Source organism: Maniola hyperantus, chromosome 9 (genome assembly GCF_902806685.2).
Source record: "Maniola hyperantus chromosome 9, iAphHyp1.2, whole genome shotgun sequence".
Lineage (NCBI taxonomy): Eukaryota > Metazoa > Arthropoda > Insecta > Lepidoptera > Nymphalidae > Maniola > Maniola hyperantus.
In genome coordinates, this window is record NC_048544.1 from 9,705,388 (window position 1) to 9,720,545 (window position 15,158).

The following is a 15,158-nucleotide window of genomic DNA, read 5'->3' on the forward strand; positions in this document are numbered from 1 at the left end:
TAAAATTAGCGCTGAAAACAAATCAGAAATAATATTTGGTGTCCCTCAGGGGAGCGTATTAGGCCCTATCTTGTTCAATATCTATCTTAATGACTTTTGTTCACTATTGACAGACAATCAGACAGACTCAAAATCTCTATGTTTTGCAGATGACACTGTTTTGTTATTTTCAGCCTCGACGGGGAAAGTACCAATCCAAAAGCCGAATATGGCCTTCGTCTAGCTAAGGGGTGGTATGACAATAATCTGCTAACCCTAAATGATGATAAAACTTTTATGTATGTGTTTCTCCTCCCACCAGTGCCGGTCTTCCGACCGAGACTCCGAAGATTAGAGTGCACTCTTGTTTGAATAAGTCTGACTGTGCAAACTGCAAAATATTATCATGTACTAATAGCACAACTTATCTCGGTATTATTGTTGATCAACATCTGAGGTGGGATAAGCACGTAGACATGCTTCACTAAAAAGTCCGAAGCTTGAGCTATATATACAATAATTTAAGAAACATTATGAGTATTAACCTACTGTTAAGAGTTTACTGCTCTTTAACTCAGTCGTTAATATTATATGGCATTATAGCCTGGGTATCATGTGGATCAACTTTACTAGACAAACTAAATAAAGCTCAAAAACTTAATCTCAAAATTATCTTTAAAAAAGAATCGACGATTTCCTTCGGAAGAATATTTAAGCTAAGTAAAGTACTAACCCCAAGAAAAAATATTCATTTGGCAAATAACAATGTATATGGCAAAGTATATAGACAACGTTCAACAATCGAGCAAACTCCCAGTCACCTTAGGCAAAGGCAACTAAGAGGTTCAGTTCCCCGACGAACGTCTGGAATTCTCGAGTAGACATTTACAGCATGCGGCACCGAAGCTCTTCAATAACCTTCCGCTGGAGGTATCTAATCTGATTTTATGTGCCCATCGCCCATCCTTAAAGAAAAAACTTAAATTCTATATAAAGAAATTTCTCCTAGAAACCTCTTTTGAAAATTTTAAACGTCTTTATGACAGATCTGTTGAAACGAATGCTTTCACTTATTAAAATGTATCCTATCATTTAAATTATATATCTAAACTCCGTATGCATTAACACTGTTTGCCCAAATAAAATATAGTTTTAGTATGTATGAATATATATAGTTTAGTATAAATATAATAAGGTATATACCTAATATGATATAATATAGTATGAATGAGGTCGATGAACTTTGTCAGCCCTAGCACAGACTACGGTCTATTTGGGCTGCAAACTGCCAACACCAGTCTCGGCTTTTTATCTAGTGCTTTGGTCTAAAAGTGGTGTAAATTGTTCACTTTTCGTTTTGTCTAAATAAAAAAAAAAAAAAAAAAAAATTGATAAAAATGAGTTCATAAGTACCCGGGAGTGTTCAGTGGCAAGCTGGGCCGGCTGCGCAGCCAGCGCGCCACGCTGCGCGTGCGAGAGGGGGCGCGCCCGGTGTACCGGCGCGCGCGCCCAATGCCGCTCGCGCTGCGCGGGGACGTCGACGCGGAGCTACAGCGCATGGAATCTGCAGGTATTATAGAACCCGTACCGTCCTCAGACTGGGCCTCGTGTTTGGTAGTCGTTTTAAAGAGCAATGGCTCCCTAAGGATTTGTGGAGATTACAAAAGCACAGTAAATCCCATGCTAGAAATAGACAAATATCCGCTACCTAGGTCCGAGGTATTGTTTAATAATTTAAACGGGGGGAAAAGGTTCACTAAAATCGATTTATCGGAAGCGTATAGCCAGGTGACCTTAGATGATTCAAAGAAATGTACCGTCGTTAACACCCACCGGGGGTTATATGTTTACAATAGACTGGTTTACGGATTGTCGTCAGCTCCGTCGATTTTTCAGCGTATTATGGAGCAAGTGGTAGCGGGAATTCCCAACGTTTCAGTATTTTTAGATGACATTCTTATCACTGGTAAAACGGAAGAAGAACATGTAAAAAACTTGAATGCTGTGTTTAAAAGGTTGGCGGACGAGGGTCTTACAGTCCGACAAGAAAAATGTTTTTTCTTCGAAAAAGAAGTTAGCTATTGGGGTTTATTATATCGGAGCACGGGGTTAGGACGGACGATAAAAAGACCGAAGCTGTAGTCAGGGCACCGAAACCGAATAACGTGTCTGAGTTAAAATCATTTCCTCGGAATGGTTAATTTTATTCTAAATTCATTAGTATATATGGGGGCTAATAAAATAGCTATTTTATTAGCCCCTCTTTACACATTGTTAAAAAAGGGTGTCGAATGGAAGTGGAGGGAGGAACATGACGAGGCGTTCCAGGATATTAAGGTGGCATTAACTAGCTGTCCAGTTTTAATGCATTACGACGAGAAATTACCACTTACCTTGTCGTGCGACGCGAGCGCGCGAGGGGTGGGCGCGGTGCTGTCGCAGCGCGGGGAGGACGGCGAACGGCCCGTCTCATGCGCGTCTCGCACGCTTAGTTCGGCGGAGGCTAACTATAGTCAGATCCAACGTGAAGCACCGGCGATAGTATTTGCGGTTAAAAAATTTCATACATACCTTTACGGTCGTAAGTTTATCTTGCGTACTGACCACCAACCTTTGATAGCAATTTTCGGGTCGAACAAAGATATCCCGCACATGGCGTCGGGGCGGTTAATTCGATGGGCTATTTTACTGTCAGGTTACCAGTACGAAATTGAGTATGTTCAATCCAAGGCGAATAACGCCGATGCCTTATCTAGATTACCTATACACGCACAAGAAGGTAATAACGACGCGGACACGTTTATTAAATTTATTGAAAATAAATTTCCAATTAATTCGAATCAGATTAAGATAGAATCTGCAAAAGATAAATATATATCTAGAGTGTTAGAGTTTGTGAAGACGGGCTGGCCCAAATCGGGTTTTAAAGAAGCGGACCGAGAAATGATCGCATATTGGCGGCGTCGCGACGAGCTATATGTCGAGAACGGGTGTTTGATGTGGGGCTGTCGCGTGGTCGTGCCCTTCGCGCTGCGGCCTGCGGTGTTGGCCGAGCTGCATGGCTCACATTTAGGTATGGTTAAATGCAAAGGGCTCGCTCGAAGCTTTGTATTCTGGCCCGGTCTAGATGACGATCTGGAACGGATGTGTTCAGCGTGTCGGACGTGTGGGGACGTAGCGGATTTGCCATCAAAAGTCCCATTGGTGCCGTGGCCGTGGCCGTCGAGTCCATTTGAGCGGGTTCATATAGATTTTTTTGAATTTAAAAATGTTTCCTACTTAATTTTAGTTGACGCATATTCTAAATGGTTAGAAGTTGTACCTATGTCCACTACGACTGCATCGAATACTATCGTGAAATTAAAGGAGATATTTTCTCGTTTTGGACTTTGCAGGATCCTGGTAAGTGACAACGGTCCGCAGCTGTCTAGCGAAGAATTTTCTTAGTTTTTGAAAAATAACGGCATTAGACATATTACGTCGGCGCCATATCACCCTTCTTCCAACGGGGAAGCGGAAAACGCCGTTCGAACGGTTAAAAGGGCTCTTAAAAAAGCGGAAGTTGAAAAAATCAACATAAATAGTTTTTTGCAAAGATTCCTTCTCGACTATCGTAATAGTATCCATGGTACTACCGGGGAAGCACCTGCGAGATTGATGTTCGGACGTCACCTTAGATCGCGGCTAGACCTATTAAAATCGGGAGTCGTGGAATCGGTTTCGGATCGGTTGCAAAAAAGAGCGCTCGCAAAAGGCGGAACGGAAAGGGGTTGGATAGAAGGGGATAAAGTATGGGCTAAAGACTTTCGTAAGAATAAAAGGTGGTGTACAGCGATAATTAAGAGTAAAAGGGGACGAAATATGTACGAGGTCGAGACTGAGGATGGTTTGCGATGGACGCGACATGCAGATCAATTGCGTTCTAGTTCAGCAGAGACCAGTCGAGATTCGACGTCAAGTAACAGTCGTGGTCAGCCTGCGGTATCTGCCCAGGCAGCGTTAGCTGACTTTAATAGCTGTCCTAGTGATGAGGCTGACGACGATGGGGGCGAGTCTCGTACTGGAACATCCCCGGTACTAAATAAACGGAACCGAAGACGGCCAGCTCGTTTCGGTTACGATAAGGTTTGAAATTAAAATTAATATTTAAAATATTTATATAAGTATTAACCTTAGTATTTAAAATAGTTATGTCAGTAAGTTAAGCAGTGTCTATGATTATCTTTTAGTGTGGCCTACGGAATGTTTAGTTATAAGTGTACCTACTAGGACCTAATACTGTAATTAAAATGTACCTATATTAAAGGGGGGATAGTGTAGTATATTATAAATATAAAATGTGGGTATTTCAGAAAGGAATTGCAATCTGTCATTTGTTGTATTAAGCAGTCCGGAATAAACCGTTGTGTTGACTTGGTGTTTTCTTTGGTATCTCTCTTCTCATAAAAGTCATAAAACACGACCACAATAAATGACAAATGCTGTTCTAATATCACTAATGACCAACTTAATCACAGTAGGTACAATAATTAAATTAGTAGGTAGGTATAAGCTAAGCTAATTCCTATAGTTCATGTCACTACATCACTATGACTAAAATATTATGGTAGTTCGCTTTGATAAAAGTATAAGAATAGGTTAATAATACCTAAACCTACCTCTTAACGGCGTAGAAAAAGAAAAAACAATTTCAGTATACTTATTATATAATTTTATTTTTAATAAAAATGCAAATACATACTAAAGCTTACAAAAGTAATAGACGTAAATATTTATAATGAGTGAAAAAAATACAAGACTCGAAGAAATGGTTTTACAAAAGTGAAGTAGTTAAGTAGGTACCTATAAGTTTTAATTGCTATTATGTTTCCAGAATAATACTATGACAGTGCATTTTGACTTCTAATGATGGATGTTCAAATATAACGTGACGCACTTTTTCAACTTGTTTATTACATTCTTCATCATCTGAAGAAGTTTTGGGACAAAGCTGTAAAGCAGCTAGATAACCTAACACGAAATCTTTGTCGTGAATTAAACATTCATATATTAACAATCTTGAGGCATCTCTGATATTTTGGATGAATAAATTTAAAATAGTTTCCAGAGCACGCACGAACAGAATGTAAATGCGAGGAAAATATTTTTTACTATGATCATATAAAATTTGATAACAGTCTTTACCAAACTGAGGCGCTGCTGCAAGACATAGCCCATACCAATCACAACCCTGATGTCCATTTAAACTCTTAGTAAATGCCAAAGCCAATGTCCATTTTGTTAACATCAGATAATTTTCTGTTTCGGAAAATATTTTTTCCAAATCATCTTTTATAGCTGAAAACATTTTTATAGGCAGAACCATTTTTTTTTCGAAGAAATATATTTGCAGGTCTTCACACAGTTTGTCCAGTAAGATTTCAAGATTTTTGATACAATGATCTCTATTTTTGTTTTCTTTAAATGAAGTAGTGCAGTGCTTCACAATAGGAACAAATATTTCTTCGTACTTCTTCATTTGGGTACTTTCATCTTTTGCTGTTAACAGATAGGAGGTTATTACGACTATACTTGCCCTCATGGTATAATAACTTCCACTTTCTTTGATGAAGTCTTCATTAATAAATTCTAGTAGTATATTTGCTACAAAAGATGGTGGTAGAGTATCCATTATATCACGAGCATAGGGAAATAATGTATATTTGAGACTGGAACTGTACGTTTCATATTCAATTTTAGAATTTTGTAATTTTTTTAAAAATGTATAGCTCTTTACAAAGAAATCAGCTCTGATGGCTATAGGAGTATCACTGACCTTTAACAATGTATCGTATACATTTTTATTTTCATTAAAAGTTAAATTATCTATAAACATTTCCAGTAAATTCCATAATGTTTCAATTCCTACGGGATCTTTTTCCTTACACACGAGATCGTGGACAGTTTTAAACAAAACATTCCTAATCGTAGTATTTTTGGAAGTTTTCCAGACTTTTTCATAGAGAGTAGGTATCTCGTAAGTTTTCATTTTTATAAATGAAAAACGTATAGCATGCTTTTGTAATGAAACTTGTGCATTCAAAAGTTCTGAAATATATCTTGCACTTTTTGCTCCACTTAAATTATGGTAAATAGACAGTAATGAGGGCAAAGAACATTTCAAGTAATCTCCCTTAGCATATAATAAAATGATTTCAGGCGGCGGCTGAGGTCTAGCAATGTGCATATTTGTCGCAAAACATCTTTGCAAATTTAAATTTAATTCATTGATATTGCCGTAATCTATTTTAGCATTCTCAGGCGCATATTTATTCAGAATGGTTAATAGATCTTCTCTTGGAAACAAAATACACACTCCACGAGAAGATGCCTTTTGATTGTTCAAGTTATCGAGCTTATTAATAAAAACATTAGTCCAAGTCTTAGTAAGCGATTGTGCCCAATAAATTTTGATCTTTTTTAAGAACTGAATAACAGTTTCCTTTTCTTTCAAGCAAAGTTCTTCTGCTTCTGATTTATATCGTTCAAACATGGTTGGGTCATGCTTGACAGCATTAATAAAAACAGACTGACAAGGACATAGCTCAAAGGACTCTTCAAAGAGCCATTTCTTCCACGATTTGTTTTTATTGTACAAAATAGATAAATCTTTCTTCCACGAATTTTGTTTCTTAACATTTAAAAGGTCCTTAATTGTGCTGATAATTAATGGATATTCTCGTAGATCTTTGTTCCAATCATTTAACAAATTTAATACCAAATCTAGTATTTTAAGAGTTTCATCAAATTGTTGTTCCGTTTTAAAATCGCAACATTCCAGTAATTTTGTTTTTATGTAGTCGTATAAATAACTAAAAATTATAATTTCATCTTCTTTATTAAATCTATTTTTATAGGTATTCAATGAGTTAAATTGAAATTTCTTTTCAAGTATCTCTGGTACTTTTTGGGAATGAAGTACTTTAAATATAATTATAGACTCTATAAATACCTGGATACTCTTATCAGCATCAATAATATCTGGCATCATTATATCTTCTAGTATATTCCATGTGCTTTGATCTAATTTGTGGAAATTTGTTTGGCAAATTATGTCTTTTGTAAATTGGTACCTCAGATCAAATGAATCATTTAAATGCTTTTCTCGAAAATATTGTAACAAACTATTTACATTCTGATCATTATGTTTAGCAGTTAATACAAGAGTTGAAAACATATTTTTCTTATCTGAATTTTGTGTTTCTTGGGTAATAAGTTTCTTAATATGAGAAAAAGCAATATCAAAAGGAGCGTATTGATACAACTGTAGTTCGTTATACCATCTTTTGTTCTTTATACAATTGTACAAGTAACTCATTGCCCTTATTTCAGAATCGGTTAATAAATTACTTTTTTGTGTATGAATTTTATCAATGAAAATTTGTTTTATGAAATCAAATCTTTCCTCTTTCGGCATGGCCTCAAAAAAACATTGTAATTGATGTTTATTAAAAATACCCGCAGCTCTGTTTTGTTTTTCAGCCCTAGATGCTTGTTCCAAGAGAAAAGTTTTGATATTGTTACTTTTGAGAAATTTTATGAACGTTGGTAAATGAATGTAGTTACAGTAATTATCAAACTTGTCAAAGATTCTTTTAGGTGCTAGCCTCATTATTAGGTTCGTGTTGGACTTGTTTAATTTTGGATACTCATAATTTTGAAGTTTTTCTACTAAATCCAAATACTTGTTAATATTATCTGAATTTAATACAAATGCGGTTGCTTCAAAGACTATGCTTTTAGGAATAGGGCTGCAGGCCTCAACGAAAGTTTCCAGTACCATTATGTTTTTTTCACATAGTCGTTTAATTAGGGAGATTTTCAAATGGGCCATATGTTTTGAAATATTTTTAATGATAAACTCTGGTGAGCAGTGTGGCAACCAGTAGACAGCTTTCTCTGGACTTTTTTCATAATCATAAAATTGTTCAGCTCTAGTTGTATCTTTTAGATTGAGCTGTATATATTTTGTAAATTTATTAACGCTCTTGGTATTCATTTGTGGAAAGAGCGTGCTATGTAAATATTCAGGGTTGATAATATTCCTGAATTCATCACCAGTTACTAACCACATGCTCTGCTTGATCGCCCTCGATACATATAATGAGTCTTCGCAAACTAAAACTTTCAAAATATAATCGACATTTCTAGTTTTATTTGCTATTTCTATTTTGAGTAAATTTTTGATATCTCCATCTTCAATGTTAAATTCGTCTATTGTATAATTTTCGTCCGCAATAGCTTCTCTTACTAGTTGATTTAGGTGTTGGTGTTTTTCACCAAGATTTCTTCCATCTAGTTCTATAGGTGTCATTGTGACCTGTAAACACAAGCAAATATGAGTTAGATAAAGTAGTCTTTTTCATCCGAATACGATTTACTTTTTATTCCCATTCGCCTAGGCCTTTAAATACCTAGTAATACTTCCAGGCGACGTCGATTCGGGGGACCCCTACTTACAGTTATTCACTAACCTATATAGTACTACTAGCTATTCTTTCTGGCAGTACGTACTCTCACGTAACCATGTGTGGAAAAATTACTACCTACTTAAAGGCCCAATAAATTATTTTCACTTTTTAGAGAATTTTTGTGTCCATCATCCGACCTTCATCATCATCTATCTATAACATATTCAGAGAGAACATTCTAATAAACCCAAACACTGTACATCTGCTGTAAGTTGCCGAGGAGTTAGGTATCCTGCAGATTTTAGGTGATGCTGCAGCATCAGGTCAGTGCTACCTAATGCTGTTACTTCAGTAATATTCACTGAAGTAACAGCATAAGTACCTACTAAATTTCAAATTGATCAGACTAGTGGAAGATGCTCACATTCCTTTATCAACTAGAAAAGAGCTGATGATCTTGAAACAGCTGAATAGATTTTCTTGAATCATAGCTAAGAACACTCTCAAATAATTCACCTTTCAAACAAAAAAAAAACTAAATCAAAATCGTTTCATTCGTTTAGGCGCTACGATTCCATAGACAGATACACATCAATATTGCTATTACTCAATAGTATGAATTGCCTACACTCGTAGGTAATTCATGCTATATGAACTGCAAACTCCATTTGCTGTGCTAAGGTTAGAACCAAAATTCCAAATATCGCCGATCTAGATCGAGTGTGTTAGTAGCATTCGCCTATGAGATCATCAAGGATCCCAAAATAAAAATAAAAATTTAGGCGTGACATCACCACATACCTACCTACTTACCTACTATTTAGCTACCTAGCATTATTTTAACACTCAAAACACAGGGCACGGTACTTATATGTAAGTAATTAAATCAGTAGGTACCTACCTAGGTAGTTATGTTGTTAATAAAAAAAACTGGGTCTGTTAAATTGGGCAGGTAGATATAGGTAAGTACTTACTTTACTCACTATCTAATAAATTTACTTTATATCATAACGTAGAATTCTTCAATTCTGCTTACAATAATACATAAGGTACCACTTACTTCATTAGGTACCAGTAGAATCTCTATTTTAATTTGACTTACCTACTATCTTCAAAACTTTTAACACTGAACCATCAACCATGCACAGAAATCCGTATTTTTTCGACTTGTCGTTTCTTTAATACTTTCTGTCAGATTCGTAAATATTCCGCCCTCAGTGTTCCTCACTCTGTCGCGTTCGTTCCCTATGAACGTGAGAGAGAGCACAGCTAACTGTAATTTAGTTTGTACCTATCAAACAAGAACAAGCCTTGATACAGTGTGATAAAATTCTGTTTCATTTTCTAACAATTGAATGAGCCATCGATCGGCGTGACTGTGAACTAACTAGTCAAATAACTAGTTGATACAGTGCTGCCAGATGGTAAATGTGGCAAATCCTACGAACGAGACTGAACTGAAAGGTAGAGGACCGGTAATAAATAGCTTTTAACTTACGACGCTGCTGACGTAGAAATAAATAAAAATAGAGTATTTATGTGTGTTCCATTGTAGCGCCTAAACTCCTGAGCCGATTTTGATTAATGAGGTGTCAATCAATTCGTTATTATGGTCTGGTTGACATAGGCTACAATATTTTAAATGAACAACACCTATTTATCATAGGTGTCCAACTCAGCATAATGTCTGGCATCATTATGCATGCATAAAATGCAGGACGCTGATTTTCAGTTGTAATCCGGAAACGTAAAGACGGAGTCTTTAGACGTAAATGATTACGCATTCTTTTATCGACATACCTACTTGCCTACAATTGGACGTTCAATCAAGCTTATGTACGTAGGTACACGATCAATAGCGTGTTATGTGGCTTCTTCGAGCCGTCTAGTTATACTAAAATATCAATATTTACAGTTCACACTGCTTGCAAAATCAAGATTATCATACAGACATTCAAGTACCTACCCTACCTATGCTTTCACAAAATGATTGTTCATGGAGCCTTCAGGCTTGTCAAACTTACTTTATAACTTTACTTTACAGTTTACAGTCGTTTATGAGCATAGTTCATGTGAATACATTTTTCATCGCTACTGTCACATAATCATCAACGGATTCCATTTTTTAACCGACTTCAAAAAAAGGAGGAGGTTCTCAATTCGTCGGAATCTTTTTTATTTTTTATTTTTTTTTATTTTTTATGTATGTTCCCCGATTACTCAAAAACGCCTGGACCGATTTTGAAAATTCTTTTTTTGTTTGAAAGGGTATACTTCAAAGTTGGTCCCATTTCAATTTGGTGAAGATCTGATGAACATCTTCGAAGATAGGTACTGGAACTCCTCAACGGATAAGAGTAAATTGCTCGCGATCAGTGTAATAGCTTAGTAAACAGTAGATTTTTAACCAGGCATAGCATAATTCCATGGGGCCACTAAAAATTGTGAAATAAAAAATTTTTACAAAAAAAATAAAAACCGACTTCGTTACATAAACACTAAAAATTGAAAAATAATTTAATTTATTACCGAATATATTATGTATACAAGAGTTAATATAGTTCCATAATAATATTTTTGGGGTCGGTGCCAATGAGGTGCCATTGTGGAGTCCCATAAAAATATGAAGTCTAGACGATTCGCGCAGCTAAAGCTAATTGGCACCGGCACCAAAAAGTATTATTATGGAACTATATTAACTCTTGTATACATAATATATTCGGTAATAAATTAAATTATTTTTCAATTTTTAGTGTTTATGTAACGAAGTCGGTTTTTATTTTTTTTGTAAAAATTTTTGTGTTTCAAAACAGCTACGATAGACATTCGAATAATGCACTTATCGCTCCAAATGTTCATAATAGAAGGCGGGCCACACCCAAGCCCGCGTTCTTGCTCCAGTATCTCTCGATTACTCTTAAAGACCAGTGTTACATTCACAATAGCCCACTAGCTTAGGAATAATATTTGGTAGGGTTATTCGATAGGGGAATTTGTGTCACAAACACATTATCGACTGAATTTTGATAAGAAACTTAACCCCTGTCTCCATATAAATTACTATACAACGATCCTTGCAACTTTGTCTGCATCAGATTTTTAAAATGCCGTGGAAACTTATTGATTTTCTGGGATAAAAAGTAGCCCATATCTGTCTCCGGTATGCAAACTATCTTTAAGTAGTTAGGTTCTTAGTACTTACATTAAAAAGTGGGAATAAACTACACATATAAATAGCGGCCCAATGAGCAGGCAGCTCACCTAATGTTAAGCGATTACCGCCGCTTCTAAACATTTGCACCACCAGAAGGACCGCCAATGCGTTGCCGGCTTTTCAGGATTTGGTTGATCCGCCCCTTGAAGATACAATTATTGATGTTAAGTCCTAGCTTATTAAAGTTTGTGTGAACATCGCCGAAGGGTATTCGTTCCACAATTTGCATGTGCTTGGGAAAGAGAATCTTATATTCAGCTTAAACATATTATAGTACGCGACAGGTCGAGACGGCGATCGGGGTGGGGAGGCCCCTCACGCCCGCACAGCCTCCGCGCTGACAAGGTGTGGGATAGCGTGGGTGTGCGGGGCGTCTCCCTGCCTCATACCCCGATTGCCATCTCGACCTGTCGCGTACATCATTTTTTGGTTGAGCTATCTTAGTAAGTGTCGAATGTAAATTGGCTGCAGTTCGAACTGGAGTTGCACTAGGGGCTATTTAGTAATTTATTGTGGGGCAACACGCACTCATACGCAACGAGTGTTTGCCTTCAAAATGTTGCATGGTAGACGCCGCCGCCGCCGTTTGCAACTTCGAATTTCTAACAAAATACATCTCATGGCATTATTATGAATGCACACAAATAAATGTTTATGAAAGTGGGTTCAATTGTCTTCAATTGTCATCCATATCTATACTATACTAATTAATAATATTATAAATGCGAAAGTGAGTCTGTCCGTCTGTCTGCTAGCCTTTCATGGCCCACTTCAACCGATTTTGACGTTTGGTACAAATATAGCTTGCATACCAGGGAAGGACATAGGCTACTTTTTATCGCGAAAAATCAAAGAGTTAAGATTCTAAAAAACCTAAATCGTCGCGGGCATCATTACTTAGTGTAAAATTAAAATCAGATTAAAATTTTGACTAAAGTATATAATATCTATGTATCTACATAATTATATATGTTATGTGTGGTTGAAAAGAATAAGTGAGCCGTAGCACTGCACGAAAGTGATTTGCTGTTTTCTGGTAAGGAATTCAATTCTTTATCATCTTCACCGAGTTTAATTAATGACCTCCAACTTGACCCTTTCAAATTAAGAAAATATCAAAATGACACTGCCGAAAATACTTTGTTGAATTGAAAAATATGTCTTCTTTATTTGAGGTCCAGTATAGTTCAGTCAGTAGAAGCTGTGATAGCCTAGTGGTTAGGACGTCCGCCTTCTAATCGGAGGTCGGGGGTTCGATCCCGGGCACGCACCTCTAACTTTTCGGAGTTATGTGTGTTTTAAGTAATTAAATATCACTTGCTTTAACGGTGAAGGAAAACATCGTGAGGAAACCTGCATGCCTGAGAGTTCTCTATAATGTTCTCAAAGGTGTGTGAAGTCTACCAATCCGCACATGGCCAGCATGGTAGACTATGGCCAAACCCTTCTCACTCTGAGAGGAGACCCGTGCTCTGCAGTGAGCCGGTGATGGGTTGATCATGATCATGATGATAGTTCAGTTTCAATAAAGTGAATGCATAGGCAACAGTAGTGGTACCTACCTAAAGTGTAAATCATACCTAATATTATAGTACTTACTATCAATTATCATACACAAAAATGTCCTATAAGAAAAAGTAAGCTAAGAGGTTTTTAAGAAAAAGAAAGAGATTTCCTATCTGGAGAGAAAGTATCTAAGTTTATTTTTTAAGACGGAAGAAGTTGTTAGAAAAAAGAAGTAATATATGTATATTGTATGTATCTACCTACCAGTACCTACCTATCATAAATAAAATGAACACACCTGCCTTATGAAATGCTTACAATTTACCTTATTATTACACAATTCTTGTTATCTTTTGTTAAACTCATAACTATAACAATTGTTGTGTGTAACGTCGTCTACACAAGTTTTACAAGAACTTAGCATTTTTTAAATGAGTGGATGGCATCAATTCATTTATTTCTACACTAGCGACCTGCGCCGGCTTCGCACGGGTAGCTGATTACTTTCGTAGGGATCTCTAATAAAAAAAATATAGCCTATGCCACTCAGGAATTAATGTAGCTTTCTACTAGTGAAAGAATTTTCAAAATTAGTCCAGTAGTACAGTGGTGGCTATGGCAGATAACAGGTAACAAAGACGTATTAAATCTTTGTCAACATAATAATAATTATGTATGTACTAGTCTATTTTTTTTATATTTTCTTCGGTATCGTGGCAACCCCCTATGCCAGACACCCAAGACATATAAAAGTTTTAGGGTTGATCTGACGGTAGCTCATCCTCCCTACGACCCGGGTTGGGTGATGTCCATCGCGCACACAGATCGCGCAGTTGGCAAATGGCACCCAGAGCTTGGCCTATTGTACCTAAATCTGTTACAGCTTACACGTCACTTCATCCCTGGTCTGATTGCGGCTAAGCGCTAGTCTATAAATTAAAAATAAACCGGCCAAGTGCGAGTTAGATTCGCGCACTGAGGGTTCCGTATTACAATTGTATATTATCGACATTTTGGACGATAAATCAAAAACTTTTATGCCTACAAATAAATAAAAATCTGTTTTAGAATGTACAAGTAAAGCCCTTTTATATGATACCCCACTTGGTATAGTAATCTTACTTTGAAAGTTGAAAATCGCAATATTTGTTCATGAACACAATTTAAATTTTTTTCTTCTGATGTAACCAATGTGTAACCACAAATTCACAGTTTTTAGATTTTACCCTAATGTCTGATCCTACCTACCTATCTGCCGAATTTCATGATTCTAGGACAACGGGAAGTACCCTCTAGCTTTCTTGACAGACCGACAGACAGGCAGACAGACAGACAGACAGACAACAAAGTGATCCTATAAGGGTTCCGTTTTTCCTTTTGAGGTACGGAACCCGAAAAAGGTACCTACCAGTAAAGCTTATTTATGGTTGGGTAGAGTAGGGCTTTATCAGAGTAATGTGAATAGGTAGGTACAACTAATTTTAACGTTTCATAACAACTGATCTATCTACTCGTATAAGAATTACTACCACCAACTGTTTTTCAACCTTCTCTGGTTGATAAATGGAATAGTTTAATACATAAAGGCAGTAAAATTATACAATACAGCTTACATTTACATTTTATGTGGACCACAGCCTGATTACTATACCTACTCTTTTTATATTAAGTAAATGTTTATTGAAACAGGGTTAATTCACTATCGGTAGGTGCACAGTATAATCTTGCACTTAGTGATAAGTCTGTAGGTACGTAACTACTACCTACATGGTTTCTATGGACATGACAGCTTTTCTCATTCTGAGAGGAGACCAGTCATCAGTAGTGAGCCGGTGATGGGTTGATCATGATGATAAGTCCACGATAAGGCGAAGGCGCGGATAAAGCTATTTAAAGAATAAATATTTTGCTATTCGAAAAGTGCCTCAGTATATTTTAGATTAAACTATCATGATTAATAAAAACCTATTGAATTTATAACCTCTTAATTTTACAACCGATGCCCGCGA

General features: G+C 36.5%; 1 protein-coding gene across 1 annotated transcript; it reads right to left on the reverse strand.

Annotated features, from left to right (window-relative positions):
- Nucleotides 1-4,689: 4,689 nt before the first annotated feature.
- LOC117984855 (uncharacterized) lies at nt 4,690-9,660 on the reverse strand. Its single transcript, XM_034971514.2, has 2 exons — nt 9,532-9,660; nt 4,690-8,338 (listed from the first exon to the last, which is right to left on the reverse strand). Exon 2 carries the CDS (start codon nt 8,330-8,332, stop codon nt 4,841-4,843), a length of 3,492 nt encoding a protein of 1,163 aa, XP_034827405.1. The 5' UTR covers nt 8,333-8,338; nt 9,532-9,660; the 3' UTR covers nt 4,690-4,840.
- Nucleotides 9,661-15,158: the final 5,498 nt, after the last annotated feature.